The sequence below is a fragment of the Eschrichtius robustus genome, chromosome 20, assembly GCF_028021215.1.
Source record: "Eschrichtius robustus isolate mEscRob2 chromosome 20, mEscRob2.pri, whole genome shotgun sequence".
NCBI classification, from domain to species: Eukaryota; Metazoa; Chordata; class Mammalia; order Artiodactyla; family Eschrichtiidae; genus Eschrichtius; species Eschrichtius robustus.
In genome coordinates, this window is record NC_090843.1 from 9,422,270 (window position 1) to 9,437,087 (window position 14,818).

The 14,818-nt window shown below is 54.9% G+C and overlaps 1 protein-coding gene across 1 annotated transcript; it reads left to right on the top strand.

The window, feature by feature from the left end:
- Positions 1-1,361: 1,361 nt before the first annotated feature.
- C20H17orf99 (chromosome 20 C17orf99 homolog) lies at positions 1,362-11,856 on the top strand. Its single transcript, XM_068531039.1, has 7 exons — positions 1,362-1,386; positions 2,102-2,212; positions 3,487-3,624; positions 4,008-4,037; positions 11,031-11,300; positions 11,457-11,553; positions 11,791-11,856. The coding sequence occupies exons 1-7, from the start codon at positions 1,362-1,364 to the stop codon at positions 11,795-11,797; spliced, it is 678 nt and encodes a 225-aa protein (XP_068387140.1). The 3' UTR covers positions 11,798-11,856.
- Positions 11,857-14,818: the final 2,962 nt, after the last annotated feature.

Below are 14,818 nucleotides of genomic sequence, written 5' to 3' on the forward strand. Positions count from 1 at the left end.
TGTTTTATAATATGCATAATATGTTAGTATAGTAACCCATGAATGCAGTTTATAAATACACATCCATTGGCAGTGCTCAGGAATTGTTTATCCTGGGTAGTACCATTATAAAAGTTCAGAGACCTCCACCTGCGGGAAGGGGAAGGCCTGACCGCAGTGAGAGCAAACAGTGGGGGCTTACTGTGCTCTGACTGCAGGCACCCTACACAACCTCCTGTAATTCCTCCTTCACGTGTGAGACCATTGAGACCCACAGACGTTATGAGTCAGCAGGGGGCAGAGCTCAGATCTGCCCTGCATCATGAGACACGCCAAGTGTGGGCCCCGGGAGGTAGCGGAGCCCGCTGCCCAAGAAGGCAGGGCTGCGTCCAAGATTCCCAAGCCTCCGGTGCCGAGGCTGCAGAGGTTCTCAATCTGTGGTGCTCAGCCTCGGAGAACTCCTGAGAAGCCCCGTCAGATGCTGGCCCTGTGCCAGCGATTCTGACGCGATTGATCCAGGTGCAGCCAGCAGCCAGGCATCGGGACTTTCTAAAGCTCCCAGGTGACTCTCACCGGCAGCCAGGGTTGAGGATTGCTGGCCTAAAGAGCCGTCAGGAGGGAAGATCAGGAGAAACCCCAGGACGTGCTTGACAAGGCTCTACTTCCAGCAGCAGGAGGCCAGCGTCTGGCTGGATTCCCAGCCTGGACATGGCATCTGGGCAGCTCTGGCCCGGCGCCCTCAGTCCAGGGGCTTCACGTGGTCACTGGAGTCTTGGCTGGCTCAGCTCCTCCTGTCGCTGTCCCTCTCTGTCACTCACCCAGCATCACATGACCCATCCGCCTGTCAACAAGTGCCGGGCCCTGTTCTGGGGCTGGTGATGAGGCTGTGGGAGACACGGGGAGCTACGTGCTCAGCTTGGGAAGGGCACCAGCCTGGCCCCAAAGAAAGTGACACACGTTGTTAATTAGCAGCTTAAGGTCAACGTGCGGTCCCCGACCAGCAGCACCAACATCACCTGGGAACTTGTTAGAAAAGCCAGTTCTCAGGCCCCACCCCACCTCCTCTAAGGGTGGAGCCCAGCGCTGTGGTTTAATGAGCCCCCGGGGGTGATGCTGTTGGGTGCGAAGCGGGAGAACCTGCAGCGCTGAGGCATCCAGGTCCTTCTCATCACCTTCACGTGCCTTCAGAGAACCCGCCAAGTGCATCACCGGGTGTGAGGGGCACGAGCTTTGGGACCTTGAGGAACTCAAACTCGGGGCCTCAGTTTGCTTGACCAAAACCTGGGGATGACACCACCCTCCTCTGCGTGGTTGTGAGAACTGAATGAGCAGTTACTTACATAGTGTCCTTCCTGGGAGAGCAGTTGAGGCCCTATTACAACATGGTCATTGGCCTAAAGGAGCGAAGTGGGAGAGATGGGAAGGGGCCCTGATGGCCCCGTGACCGTGCCCGCCCAGCAAGGCAACCTGGGGCTCAGGGGGGAGCCATCACAGTCAGCAGGAGGGTTTCGTGGAATGGGCGACTAGCGGGGCCTTGGGGGAGGGAGGACTCAGGCAGGAGATGAAGGCAGAGGAACGGCCTGAGCCAAGGTGTAGAGACGGGCTGGGCGGCCCTGAGCTGCGGAAACTGGGACTCTGAGGGCTCTAGACTGGGCTGTGGGGCCCACGAGGACAACCAGAGTGAAGGCGGAACCAGCACACCTATGGCTGGGCTTGGAGAGCCCCGGGGTCGGGTAACGTTGAGCCTCTACCAGTAGCAAAGAAGACACACGTGGGCAGGGAGAGGCCCCTGGGGTTATTGCAGTTAAGTGAAGCCAGGGGCTCTCCAGGTGCAAGAGCCCAGTGCAGGTGTGGGAGGGCAGGAGCCCCAGTGCCTCCACCTTGGGGTGGAGGGGTCCTGGACTCTCCCCACGCAGCCCTGAGAGGGCTCCCAGCTACTCTGACCAAGGCAGCCCAGCACAGATTCCCACCCAGGGGACCCTCCCAGGAAAGTGACACAAGGAGGTGCTGGTAAGGCCATTTATCATAGAGGAGACTGGCCCTCGGTGGGCAGAAGTCACAAAATGTCAGTCTAGTGGGTGACAGGAGAGCTTTGAGGACACCCTGACTCCACTCCATCTAGGTGACCTGGGCTCACCTGGGGCAACCTACTCAGTGCTGTCACACCTGCAGCCTGTGGAGAAGAGGCGCAGAACAGCCCAGAGAAACAGCCCTCATCTGATGGGGCACACAGGTGATGGCTGGAGAGGGGTAGCCGGGGTGAGGCAGGAAAGATGCCCCCGGTCCCACCGAGGCCTGGGGGAACTGTCCCTCGAGTCCACCCACCGTTCTCTGCTCTGACTCTGGCTCCCCAGACACACCGATAAAAGGGGGAGGCTTCTCATGAGCTGCCTCAGCTCGAATCAGAAGCCCTGAGCACAACGTAGAGGAAAAACCTCGAGCTTCTGGGACTTCAGGCAACAGATTGCCCGCAGCTGCGGGGACCCGTCTGACTGCCTTCAGTCGTCAATTCCTTCCACGCACCCCTCCCGGCAGAGTGAGAACAGACTTTCTGGAAGGGAATTTCGCTAGGAAAACTAAGAGAAGATTAGCTTTTGCCCAAATGCAGAGAGGTAGGTGGGTCCCCAGGGCACATCCCCAGGGGTACGAGTCAGGACTCTGGGTGGCGAGGGACAGAGGCTGATTCTTGCCCACTGAGAAGGGACCACCGAGGTGACAGACAAAGCTTAGTCCTCCGGGGAGCTCCAGGACACTGTGCCCAGGCTTGGGCAGGGTCATCCCACCAGACCAGCTTCCCAACACACCCAGGCCTCAATGGGTGCCCCTGAGCCGGGCCTAGGGGCCCCAGGGCAGGGCTGTAACTGGCCTTCCTTGGGTCAGGTGCCCGTTCCTGGGGTGTGAGTGCCACTGACCTGTGAGGCTCTGTAGGAGAGAAGAGCCCGCACAGGAAGCAAATTGTTCCCTTGGGGTGGGACATCTTCCCTGAGGAAGGCACCTGTGTGCAAATCAGAGCTCCACGTTCGGTGATAGCAGGAGAAAAACGCATGCAGCTGTGTCAGTGTATAAACAGGGAGTGTTTCAATAAAGTCACTTCATTCATTTAAAAAAAAAAAAAGCCTCTGTGGGATTGGATGGGTCCTAGTCCCACCTTACCTGCCCCTTCTCTTCTCTCTGCCCTGAGCCCCCAGCCCTGAGGGGTCCAACCCACCAGTTCTTCAGAAGGACCCTCATGATTACATCAGGCCCACCTCGATAATCTGGGATGATCCTCTCGTCTCAAAATCCGCGGGTTAGCAAGCTTAATTTCCCCCTGCTGGCTACCATAACATACTCCAGGGTGAGGACACGGACAGCTTCTACCCTGGGGTCCTACAGCTCGGCAGCGGCAGCGACTGTGAGCCCTGGTGTGGCTCCAGGCCCCTCCTAACTCCCTGGGCGTGTGGGGAGAGTCCCGTCCCGGGCCCAGCCCTGGGGCGCTGTGGCATCCAGGTTATCTCCCTGCTGCAGGCACGCACCCACCCAGGGAGCACCCAGAGGCTCTGGAGTGGAGGTGGCCTCGCTCGAGGAAGCTCTTGCTCGCCTGGCTGAGGGCCCCACGCGGCAGAGGCATGAGAGTCCTGCCGCTGCTCTGCTTGGCCGCGCTAGGTGAGCTGCCCAGGGACATCGTGGGAGGGGGCCACTGCCAGGGCCTTGAGGGGGAAGGCTCAGGGTCCAGGGGCCTAGGGAGCACAGGAGAGGTGGGACCCAAAGGCCCAGACACCTCTGGAAGCACAGGACAGAGAGGGGAAGGTTTAGGCTTGAGTCTCAGACCAGCCCCTTAATTATTGCTTCACCATTCTGGGCCCACTCTTTACTCATCTGCAGAATGGGCTGATGATACGAAATGCTCTGGGCTCCAAAGAGCTTCTGTGAGTGAAGGTGCTTGTGGAGTCCTGGGCCTCCTTCTGGGCTCAGGACAAGGCTCTCTGGGTGGGCTCTGGCCTCCCCTCCACCCTGGGCTCTCCTAACCGCCCTCCCCTCTCTTACAGCCACCAGCAGCTCCGCGAAGCAGGAGAAAGGTGAGTTTCCCAGCATGCTGGAGGGCGGAGTACCCCCAGATGGGGACCCTGGAGTCAGAGGCCCCACCCACGGTAGAGGCCTTGGCCGGCCAGGGGAAGGGTGTTGCTGGTGGGTGGCGTCTGCTGCTAGACCACTGGACGGTTCTGGACCCCAGCCTCAACCTTGCAGGGCCCTGGAGGGTTGGAGGAGAGAAGGCTCTGCAGGAGGTGGGAGTGGGCGGGACAACAGACAGAACGCGGGGCAAGGAAAGTGCTTGGCTTCCCCTTGGGCTGTGTGTGGGGGGGGGATATTACCAGCGGAGGCGGGCAGAGGGCGTGTCCCCTGGCAGGTGTACCCCAATCACTCTACCTGAGTGCCTGATCTGTAGCAGAAGCCCCTCGGGGTGGGTGTGACCCCAGGGCAGGCTGGGGGCATTCTGGTGGGGTGCCTTGGCCCAGGAGGAGGGCGAGTGAGAGAATGAAGGAGTCCGGGCTCCCCCCTCCCCGAGGTCCAGCAAAGGGGAAACTGCCTGACTCTCAGAGGCAACAGGAAGGTGTCAGGGCCCCTCTCTCCACCAGCCGCCTGGTGTACAGAGCCAGTGAGAGGGGCCCTGGTGGCCATCCCTCCTCCTCTCAGCTTTGCCGCCTCCACCTTTCCACTCCCCTTCCTTCTCCTGCCCCCATTTCTGGCCCCGTGACCCTTAAAGTCAAGGGGGTCCGTCACCTCCTCCTCTCCACATCTCTGCAAGGGCGACTGCCCTTCCTCTGGCCTCATCTGGACCTGTACCTTCCCTGGTCTCAGGGCTGCAGCTGCAGCCGCCTCTATTCCACTTAAGGGTGAGTCTCACTTGAGTGCGGTGCGGGCTGAACTATCATTTCCTTATTTGCTTTAAAAACAAACACATCATGGTGTTTCCGCTAAAAGGAGAACAGTGCTGGGCCCTGGCCTCTGGGTCTCCAGCAAGTACCTGGGCAGGGCCGGTCCACCCGCCTCCGGCCCCTGACTTCTGCTCAGACTCTTGCCCAGCAAGTCCTGCTAACTAAACTCCTAAAGAACCGACTGACAAATCATTCATTCATTCATCCAGTCATTCAATAATTACTGGTTGAGCATCTGTTTGGTGCCAGGTGCTGCTTGAGGCCCCAGCATGGCCAGAGCACAGGAAGCAGGGGCAGGGGAGTGTTGGATGAGGTGGGGGGGGCAGTGTTGAGTAGGGGGCGCCCTGTGGGCATAGCAATGGGAGGGTTTGCAGCAGAAGGCTTGACCTGATTTACTCTTCCTGGGGTCATTTTGGCTGCTGTGTTGAGAAGAGATGAGATGGGGATGAAGGGTAGAATCCCAGAGAGGCTTTAGACTGTTCCCGGGATCCAGAGGAGAGATTGGGTGATAGCCAGGAGGCCTGGCAAGGTGGTCAAGATATATTCTGAAGGCCTTTGCTGATGGATGGGATGGGATGGGATGGGAAAGACACAGCTGTGGAAGACGGATGACTCGGGGGTTTTTGGTCTGAGCAACTGGGGGACTGGCGAAGTCAAGGGCAGCCTTACAACTGATTACTACTGATGGGAACAAGAGGTTGGGCCTGAGATATTGGGTGTTAAGAGCCAAGATTTTGGAACGTTTCTGTCTGTGTATTTTGAAATCCCCAAGAATCATGGCAAGTGCAGTATTGAGTGTAGCAGGAACCAGGCACAAGAATCTTCAAGGGATGGTGGGCATTTCTAGGTAATTGTAACCCAGAGGGGCAGGGTGCGGTGTCTGAAGACATGAGGTTCAAGGCTGCTGTTTAGGGAGAGAGGAGGGAGAGTGGTCCAGAAATAGCAAGAGGATGCCCGCCCTCACCATCCCAGGCCAGTGTTGGGAAGGCTGTGAGGATCCCCCGCCACCTGAGATACCACTGGTGTAGGCACTGCCCAGGGGAGGGGAGGCTGGTTTCCATTAGGTGTAGAAGGTGAGATGTGAGAGGAAAGCTCGAGGGTTACGGGATTTGGTGCCAACTGAGCCTACCAGCCTTCCAGAGGGCGCAGGGGGAGGTGGGACGTAAAGGGAGACTTTCAGAGCCCTAGAAAGGGTGGGGCAGGAAGATGAGGGTGACCTGGGGACCTGGGGTCTCCCGTGGGGCTGCCATGAAAGAAGACAATGTTCGGGGTGGGGGGCTGGGGCGCGGCCGGTTGAAGGACAGATTCAGAGTGCGTACAAAGGAATCTTGATAACTGTCCCCTCCCCCCCACTCCTGAAACCGGCTTCACTTGTAAGGGGCTGTGCTAGTTTCCTGGGGCTGCTCTAACGAAGTACCACACAGAAATTGATTCTCTCCTGGTTCTGGAGGCTTCATCTGAAGCCTCGCTCCTGGGGGCTGTGGTAATCCTTGGCTTTCCCTGGCTTGTGACAGCATCACTCCAAACTCTGCCTCTGTCTTTACATGGCCTGTCTGTGTGTGTGTCTTTGTCTCTTCTCTTTAGGGCCCACCCTAATCCAGCATGGGTTACTGAAGTCCATCTGTGAGGACCCCATTTCCAAATAAGGTCCCATTCACAAGTACCTGGGGTTAAGGCTTGAATACATCTTCTTTTTTGGAGGACAAAATTCAACTCTCAACAGATGGGCTGCTTGTTCAACCCTCATCAGATCCCTGGGCCTGAGCTCAGGTCTAATGAATTGGACCTCCAGGGTTGGGACTCCAATCTCCAAGCTTCTGGGTTATCACAGAAACAAGCTAGGGAGAGGTAGGGGCGATCCTGAAGGGTCTCCGAGCCCAGCTGGGCGGCAGCCCACTGCCCCGGCCTGGGCACAGCCCTAAGCCGCTCGCTCTTTCTTTAGCAACAGTGGGAGGCTCTGCACAGCCATTCGATCACCCCAGCCCTGGCCTGGCTCAGCTTCCGGTCCCCAGGGTGTCCTTGTCACTTCATCAGATTCTGAGTGTGCCATCCTAGCGTTCAAATGTTCAGACACAGATGATGCATTTGTAATTAAATGATAGACCACTCGTTATGGGTGGGCTAGATGCATAAACTAAATAATCAAAAGGAAAGACCCACACAAGTCTTGTTAGAATAAAAAGTGAATGCTCTACCCTGTAGGGCACTAAAAAAGAAAGTGGCTCCTGTCTGTGAACTTATGTAAATCAGGCTTCTATTAATGGCCATCGAAATGGAAATGAAGGTGGGCCAGCTTTTTCTTTCCATTTTTGTTAAGTCAAGGTCATTTCCCCACAATGAAGGGAGCAAAAGTGTCATCACCCTTAAGCCTGGACCCGCATTTCCCTGGGGAGGAAGATTCTGGCCCCAAGAGCCGTTGACCGTTGGGCCCCAGAGTCACGTTGACGAAATTGTTGGTAGCAGTTTGCAAACTGGTGCCCTGGAGAGTAGATTAAACTCTAGATAGAGCTTTACTTAACTTCAAAGATTTTGCATGAAGGAGTGTTTGAAAAAAAATAGTATGAAAAAATGGGGTTCTCATGAAGTTTAGAAAGAGGTGCCGATGAGAAAAGATTTGCGGTGTCTGAGCAGCCGTGGGCAAGGAGAGAATCCTGATTCTGCAAAGCCGCTGCTAGTTGTCTAGACCAGTTTCTCAGCCTTGACACTACTGCCATTGGGGCTGGATAATTCTGTTATGGGGGCTGCCCTGTGCATTGTACGATGTTTAGCGACTTCCCTGGCCTCTTCCCAACTAGATGCCAGGAGCACCTCACCCCCCATTGGTGACAACCAAAAATGTCTCTGGACACAATGGTCCCCTGGAGGCAAAATCACCCCTGGTTGAGAAGGAAATATGCTTAGCAGTCAGAAACTTTAGGATTCCTAGGAAATGTCTCTGAAGAACATCATATTCTAGTTTCTTCCAGTTCTCTGCTCAGTGGGCAGTTTTCTGATCGCAGCATTTCCAGAGCCAATGTGCCTGGCAGGGCAAGGATGAGGAATGAGGTATATGATATTTAGATTTCATACACCCTTCTCTCTACCCCGCCCCCGGCCCAAGCATCCCCCCACCCCACACACTCTCCTTGAAAAGGCAGGTAAGTGCCCACCACGAATCATTCAGACTTCTCTCCCAAGCCCCCATTCAGAAGGCATCTTTGTTTAATCGCGATCGCTGTCTTGGAGAATTTGGTGTGGGCAAGATCAGACCAATAGGAAGATCTTACAGATGTTTTCTACATCGAAATCGACTCCAGGATCTGCCTACAAAACAGAAAAATTCCTCCCAAGCAGAGAGGCGGTTTGGATGGATGAATGCCTGCTGGGAGTGGCTGCAGAGTGGGTTTTGGTCCTGGGTCCAGGGAAGAGAGTCCTCTGGGTGCTGTGAGCATCTGGTCTCCCGGTTCTTCTGAAGTCCTGCCTTTCCTAAGTGGCCTGTTTCTCTACTTCCGTCCAACCTCTCCAAGTTTAGGATCCCTCCACTGTAACATCTCTCGTGGTCTGGGTCATACCCACCTGCCCCCTGCTTTCCGATTGTCCCTTTGAACCAGATGTTGACCTGTCTGGGAGCAGAAGCCTGGCCACCACACCTGCAGCCCACGGCATCTTTGCCATAGGCATTGTCACCACATAACTAATTAACCAATTGGCCAGAAGGCAATTTCGCCGTATGAATATAAAAAAATAAACAAAAGAGGGACATTTAAAAGGACATAAGGAAACATGAAAAATGAATTGAAAAATGAAAGACTTTATTATGAAATAGAAAATCTGTTAATATATTTAAATGTGTGTAGATTCATGGCAATACTGCACAAATAACTGATTTTATTTTGTGGGTTGTATCTAAATCACTTGTCTTCCAAGTCTTTTGTTCGTAGGATTTTATCCCTTTTTTTTTGCCTGTTGATTCATCTTCTCGTTCAGCATCACGCTTTTTCTTTTCTTTAAATTTATTTATATTTATTTATTTTTGGCTGCGTTGGGCCCTCGCTGCTGCACGCAGGCTTTCTCTAGTTGCAGCGAGCTTTCTCTTCATTGCGGTGTGCGGGCTTCTCATTGCCGTGGCTTCTCTTGTCGCGGAGCACGGGCTCTAGGCACGCGGGCTTCAGTAGTTGTGGCACGCAGGCTCAGTAGTTGTGGCTCACAGGCTCTAGAGCACAGGCTCAGAAGTTGTGGCACGTGGGCTCAGTTGCTCCGCGGCACGTGGGATCTTCCCTGATCAGGGCTCGAACCCGTGTCCCTTGCATTGGCAGGCAGGTTCTTAACCATTGCGCCACCAGGAAAGCCCCCACTTTTTCTTTTCTTGTTTACTAAAATTTCTTCCTTCCTTAAGAGAGGTATCAGTTTCGGGACTTCCGCATTGGAAGGCCAATTAGTTTTGCAGTGAAAATGTTGGCAGTGGAAATGCCTGCGGCAAAGATGCGTATGGCAGAGATGCTTATGGCGAAGGTACCTAGAGCAGGTCTGGATGAGGAAACCTCTGATCTCTGACCTCGGAAGGTGGAGAGGCCCTAGATGCCTCCAGGCCACTGTCCAGTATCAGGCCTGAACGCTGGGCCAGCTCATTGGCTGCCTGGCCCACTCTGTACTTTACTTGTCCCCATCCTGGGAGGAAATCGCCAGCTCCAGGGTGTCCTCAAGGAACACCGGGGCCACAGGACTCAAGGTTCGCCCCTTTATCACATAAGGAGATCCCTGCGAGGAGGGGATGCCACGCTTCAGCGTGCAACCTGAGAGCAACTGCTTCGTTCCGCCAACAGATAGTAACTTTCTGGCCAGGGATGCGGTGATATGCAGGACTGACAGAGCGCCTGGCCCCTGCCGCAGGGGACAAAACTGTTGACTCTAGAAGTTGAAGCCAGTGTCAGTTCTCCCACCCTGTGTTCCAAACTTCTCTGTGCTTCCTACTCACGTCCTGATTTCAATTTATCTCTATAGTAACGTTCTGAGCAGGAAGAGTCTAAACCCAAGAGGTAGACTTTTCCCGCAGCAGTTTCTTTTTTCTTTTCTTTAAAAAATTGAGGTGAAGTTCACATAACACAAAGGTAACCATTTTAAAGTGATAATTCAGTAGCATTTGGTCCATTCACATTTCCCAAAAGGAATCCCCATATGCATCAAGCAGTCACTCCTCGTTGCCCCTCTCCCAGCCCCTACTAACTACCAATCTGCTTTCTGTCTCTGGGGATTTTTTATTTTTTATTTTATTTTTTATTATTTTGCCACACTGCAAAGCATGTGGGATCTTAGTTCCCCGACCAGGGATCCAACCCGTGCCCCCTGCAGTGAAAGCACAGAGTCCTGAGCACTGGACCACCAGGGAATTCTCTGGGGATTTAAACAATTCTGGGTATTTCACATGAATAGAATCATACAATATGTGGCCTTTTGTGTCTGACATATTTCATTCAGCATAATGTTTTTAAGGTCCATCCATGTTGTAGCAGGTGCCAGTGCTTCATTCCTTTTTATGGATGAATACTCTTCCGTCATATGGATGGACCACATTTTGTTTATCCATCATCCATTGATGGACATCTGGGCTGTTTCCGCCTTTTGGCTGTTGTGAATAGTGCTGCTGTGAACACGTGTGTACAAGTATCTGTTAGCGTCCCTGTTTTCAATTCTTTTGGTATATATCTAGGAGTGGAATTGCTGGGTCATATGGTAATTCTTTAATTTTTTGAGGAATTGCCAAACCAGCATTTTCTTAAGGTGCTTGATAAACGTTGGTTTCCTTCATCCTCTTTGGACTGTCTCATCTTTAAGAAACTGCCTAAATTTTATTCATTGTTAATCTGAATTCAAAATTAACTGGGTGTCCTGTATTTTCAGCTGCTAAGTCTGGCAACCCAGAATATACCACATGAAAATAAAACCAAATACATGTATGAAATTGTATGGTATACACTGCAAGTAGGGTAGAAGCTCAGACGCGAGGCGGAGGGAGAAATCCAGAAGGCTGCCTGGAGGAGCAATCAATCAGCTAGGCCACTAGGCTCATTAGGCATGTGTACTGAGGGAATTGGCTAGGGAGAGGGCATTAAAGTCTGCCAGCCACACCTGTGCTCCCGCCCTCTCCCACCCTGCCAGAGCCGGTGTCCCAGCTGCAAGCTGACTTCACCCTGTTGGACAGGGGGTCAGGCCTCAGGGTAGAGGTGTTCTGCCAGGCATCCTCGGGCAGCCCACCCATCACCTACAGACTGGTCAGGAGGAGCGGGCACATCCACATGCAGCAGACTCGGAACCCTGGGCAGCCAGCCAACTTCTCCTTCCCACTGAACCAGACGTCGGACTGGTTCCGGTGCCAGGCTGAAAACGACGTCAGCGTCCAGCACACTCCCTTCACACTGGTGCCCCCAGGTGAGATGGCCCCTTGGTTTCCAGAGGGGCAGCTGGCGCTTCTGAGTAGGTCAGTGGGAGGTGCCAAGAGCAGGGAAGGGTGTCCTGACGCGGCCATGCCTACCCTGGCCCGGCCCAACGGAAGTCCAGCCCAGCTGCCCCCCGCCTCCTTCACAGGAGAGCTGCCCCAGGGACCCACCTTCGTGCTGGCTGGCTGCCTTATCTCCATCATAGCCATCTTTTCTTGGAAACTGAGCTGGACCAAGCAGATCAGGTAGGAAATGGGTGCTGGATGTGGGGGAGGAGTGAACTGCTGATGGCCTATGTGGACCAATGGGGGCCCTGGCTTGGCAGAGCCGGTGGCGGTTTGGTAGGGCAGGGCTGCCATTGGAACCAAGCAGGACCCTATGGGGCTTTCCCAGGACAGACCCCTCCTCCATATCTTCTGCTGTAGCTCCTCTCTGAAGTACCCAGATAACAGTATCTCAGGCATATTTCCTGAATTTTTCAGATGCTAAAAACCACCACCAAATGGAAGAAATTAACTACTTGATGATCATGAGCTCGTAGCCCAGGGGCCTTCTGGTGCCTAAAGATTGATAATGTTAACCTCTGTGACACCAACCAATCAGAGAATTGATCACATACCCTGCGACTCCCCTCCCTCAGCTGGCCTATAAAAATGCTTTGCTGAAAGCCTTCGAGGAGTTCTGAATTTTGGGGGGCATGAGCGCCCCGCCCCGTTCTCCTTGCATGGCCCCACAATAAAACTTTCTCTGCTCCAAACTCCAACATTTTGGTTTGTTTGGCTTCACAGTGTGTTGGGCACACGAACTTGCGTTCGCTAACACCACCAGGGCAAAGAAAGGGCCATATTGCTTATGCATGACTTGCAAAAGCTTACTTAGGGCCCACCGTGTGCCAAGTGCCCATGGAGCACGTTGGCGGCTTTATCTGACCCTGACCATGCTCTAGCCGGCTTGCCGTGGAGTCCACTGCCTCTGGGTGGGGCTCTCTCCAATGCTCCCTATTGGTCTGAGGAGGGTGAGGCCTCCCGGGCACCAGGGTGGGCCAGGGGCTTCTGCCCTCCATGGAAACCCCGTCAGTCTTTCCAGCTGGTGACCGGAGGCAGGGGCCAGAACTCCTGGGGTCCCCTCTCCAAGGCTATTACTTCACCGACTTGTAAAGTGACCAGGGCCTTTGAGCTGTCCAACCCTGGGCACCGCAGGCCTCTGTGCGCTCCACCTGCCTGGCCTTTGGCAGCGGTCACCTCTGCCTCCGAACTTCTCACCTCCCTTGGTTCCTAGGACACTTCTGTCTCCTGGTCCTCCTCCCCGCCCCTCTGGTACCAAAGCTGTCTCCCCAGAATCACACCCCTGCCCCTCCCTCAAATAGAAACCAATTACTCTTATCCAAGTTTCAGGAGGAAGCAGCAAACAGAAAAAAAACAAGAACCAATTAGAACCAACTAGGCTCAAGATGGCGGAGGATTTGACTTCCAATAGATCTAGAGCCTTATTACACGCTCCATACATTAGCTAAATGACACACCCACCAGCACCAGGACAGCTGGCGATCACCATGATGACAAACCGAAAAGCTCCTACAAGGACTGAAAAGGAGAGTTGCATCAGTTCCAGGTCCAAACCACACCCCTGTTCTTGGATAACTCATGAATATTCCTCCCGCTCATTCCAAACCCCTCCCTTTTACTCCAACCCTCCTATGTATTTGGTGTCTCCACCTGAATTGGGTTGAGTTGATTTGTGAACTAGGTCCCCGCTTCTCCATTCTTTGGCCATTGAAGAAAGCTGGTGCTCTTCCAGTCTCAGCATACGTTTTGTTATTGACTGAGCAAATCAAACCTCCCTGGCTGAGACAGGGGGTCTCAGCCGGAGCTAGGACCCCAGTGTGGGTTCGGTCGACCAATTCACTAACACCTGGCCAGCCTCTTTGGTGAGCTTTGTCCAGGAGTCCTTGGCACTCCCCTTGTCTTATTACCTCTGTGCCCCTCCCTCCCAAGTCTGTCCCAGAGGCCAGGCTCATGGGCAAGCCATGTCGGCTCTCTGAGCCTCAGTTTCCCCTCCTATAACAGGGGGTATACAGACCAGGGGCCAGTACTTGGCCTCCAGGTGATTCAGTGCCCCCACTTTATTTCGTGCTGTGACTAAGCCTCACGCCCCTCCTCCTGCCCAGGGCACTGATGCACTTGCCACCAATAAAATTCCTGGAGGCCTTGGGAGGGTGTGGCTGGGAGGTGTGCTGGCTTAACCTGGAGTCTCAACTCCTTTGTCATCAAGGTCGTGACCAGAAGACGCAGGCTGGGCAGAGTCCCCAGGAGAGCCCTGGTCCTTGTCCCCTACAGAAGGACCCACCATTTGAAGAAATGAAATGAAGAAAAGAATGAAGAAAAAGCCCCCCAGCCTGGATTCTTGGAGCGCTGGTGTTCTTCATCAAATACTCATGGTGCTAGTTTGAGGGTTTTAGGATGGGGGGGGAGCTGTAGGGGGAAGGAGAGGTCCATAGGAGGAGGGGGCTCTGGGAGGGCCCCTCTCCTCACCCCTCAGCTGCTCGTCACCGTCTATCCAGGTCTGGGAAGATGGTGGTGGGGTAGATGTGAAGGCCCAGAGGCACCAGCCCACCCAGGGCCACTGCTTCCTCCCCCACCCCTGCTCCCCTCTTCCCTGGAGTGGCACCCCATCTCCTGGTGGCCCAGTCCTCTGGCTCCACTGCTCCCCTGTCACCGTCCCGCTCACCTGGAGGACTCTGGGCCCCACCTGGCCAGCACCCCCTCATTAATCCTTACCTGCAACTATGATGTCTGGAATTCCTCCCTGCCGAGTCAGCCTGAGGCCCCTGGAGAACCACCCCCCACCCCCCACTCCCCACCCACACACCCACACATAGAGCCATCCCAGTTTGGACGCTCTGAACCATTTCCGGAAAGAATTGGATTAAACTCTGCCCCCTGCCGGTCACCCTGGGAACTTCGTTTCTGTCTGCACACCATCTTGGAGCCTGGAAGTTGGCCCTACATGGCCCTGGGGCCGGGCCCAGCTCGGGAAAAACTGGGAGGGGCGGTGGTCTCGACCACATCCCAGGCTTAGCTCCAGAGAGGAGGAAAGAGTGACAGGCCATGCAGGGAGGGGTCCAGGCTGTGGCCTGGGGTTTGAGTAGAATGGGGGAGAAGAGAGGAGGTGCGTAGGAGCCTGGGTCTTGGGCAGGTGGGGCCCAGACGGCGTCTGGCGGGGCTTCCTGGAGGAGGAGGCGGGAGTGCAGGGGCAAAGAGTGGATGGAGCAGAGGGGCGGGCCCTCCTTGCGACCCTCTCTTCCTGGGGACTCTCTGGCCCCTTTCCAGTCGCCCTGCGGACCAGCATAGCAGAGGGACGAGACCCCGGCCGAGAGGTGGGCTGGACAATGAGCCCGCGGCCGCTGGACGGATGTCGGCCGCTGGAAGCGCAGGCCGGGCTGTCGGGGAACCCCTGCCGCTCCTGCACCGCCGCTCGCCTTGGGCGGACTTTGCCCTCGGTCCCTGGGGC

What these genes read in the sequence shown, in the direction of transcription:
- C20H17orf99 (XM_068531039.1), top strand. Translation starts at nt 1,362, where the DNA reads ATGGTCATTGGCCTAAAGGAGCGAA. An exon ending in GCTCTGCTTGGCCGCGCTAG is followed by an intron (nt 3,625 to 4,007) that starts GTGAGCTGCCCA and finishes CCTCTCTTACAG; the next exon opens with CCACCAGCAGCTCCGCGAAG. An exon ending in CTCCGCGAAGCAGGAGAAAG is followed by an intron (nt 4,038 to 11,030) that starts GTGAGTTTCCCA and finishes CCACCCTGCCAG; the next exon opens with AGCCGGTGTCCCAGCTGCAA.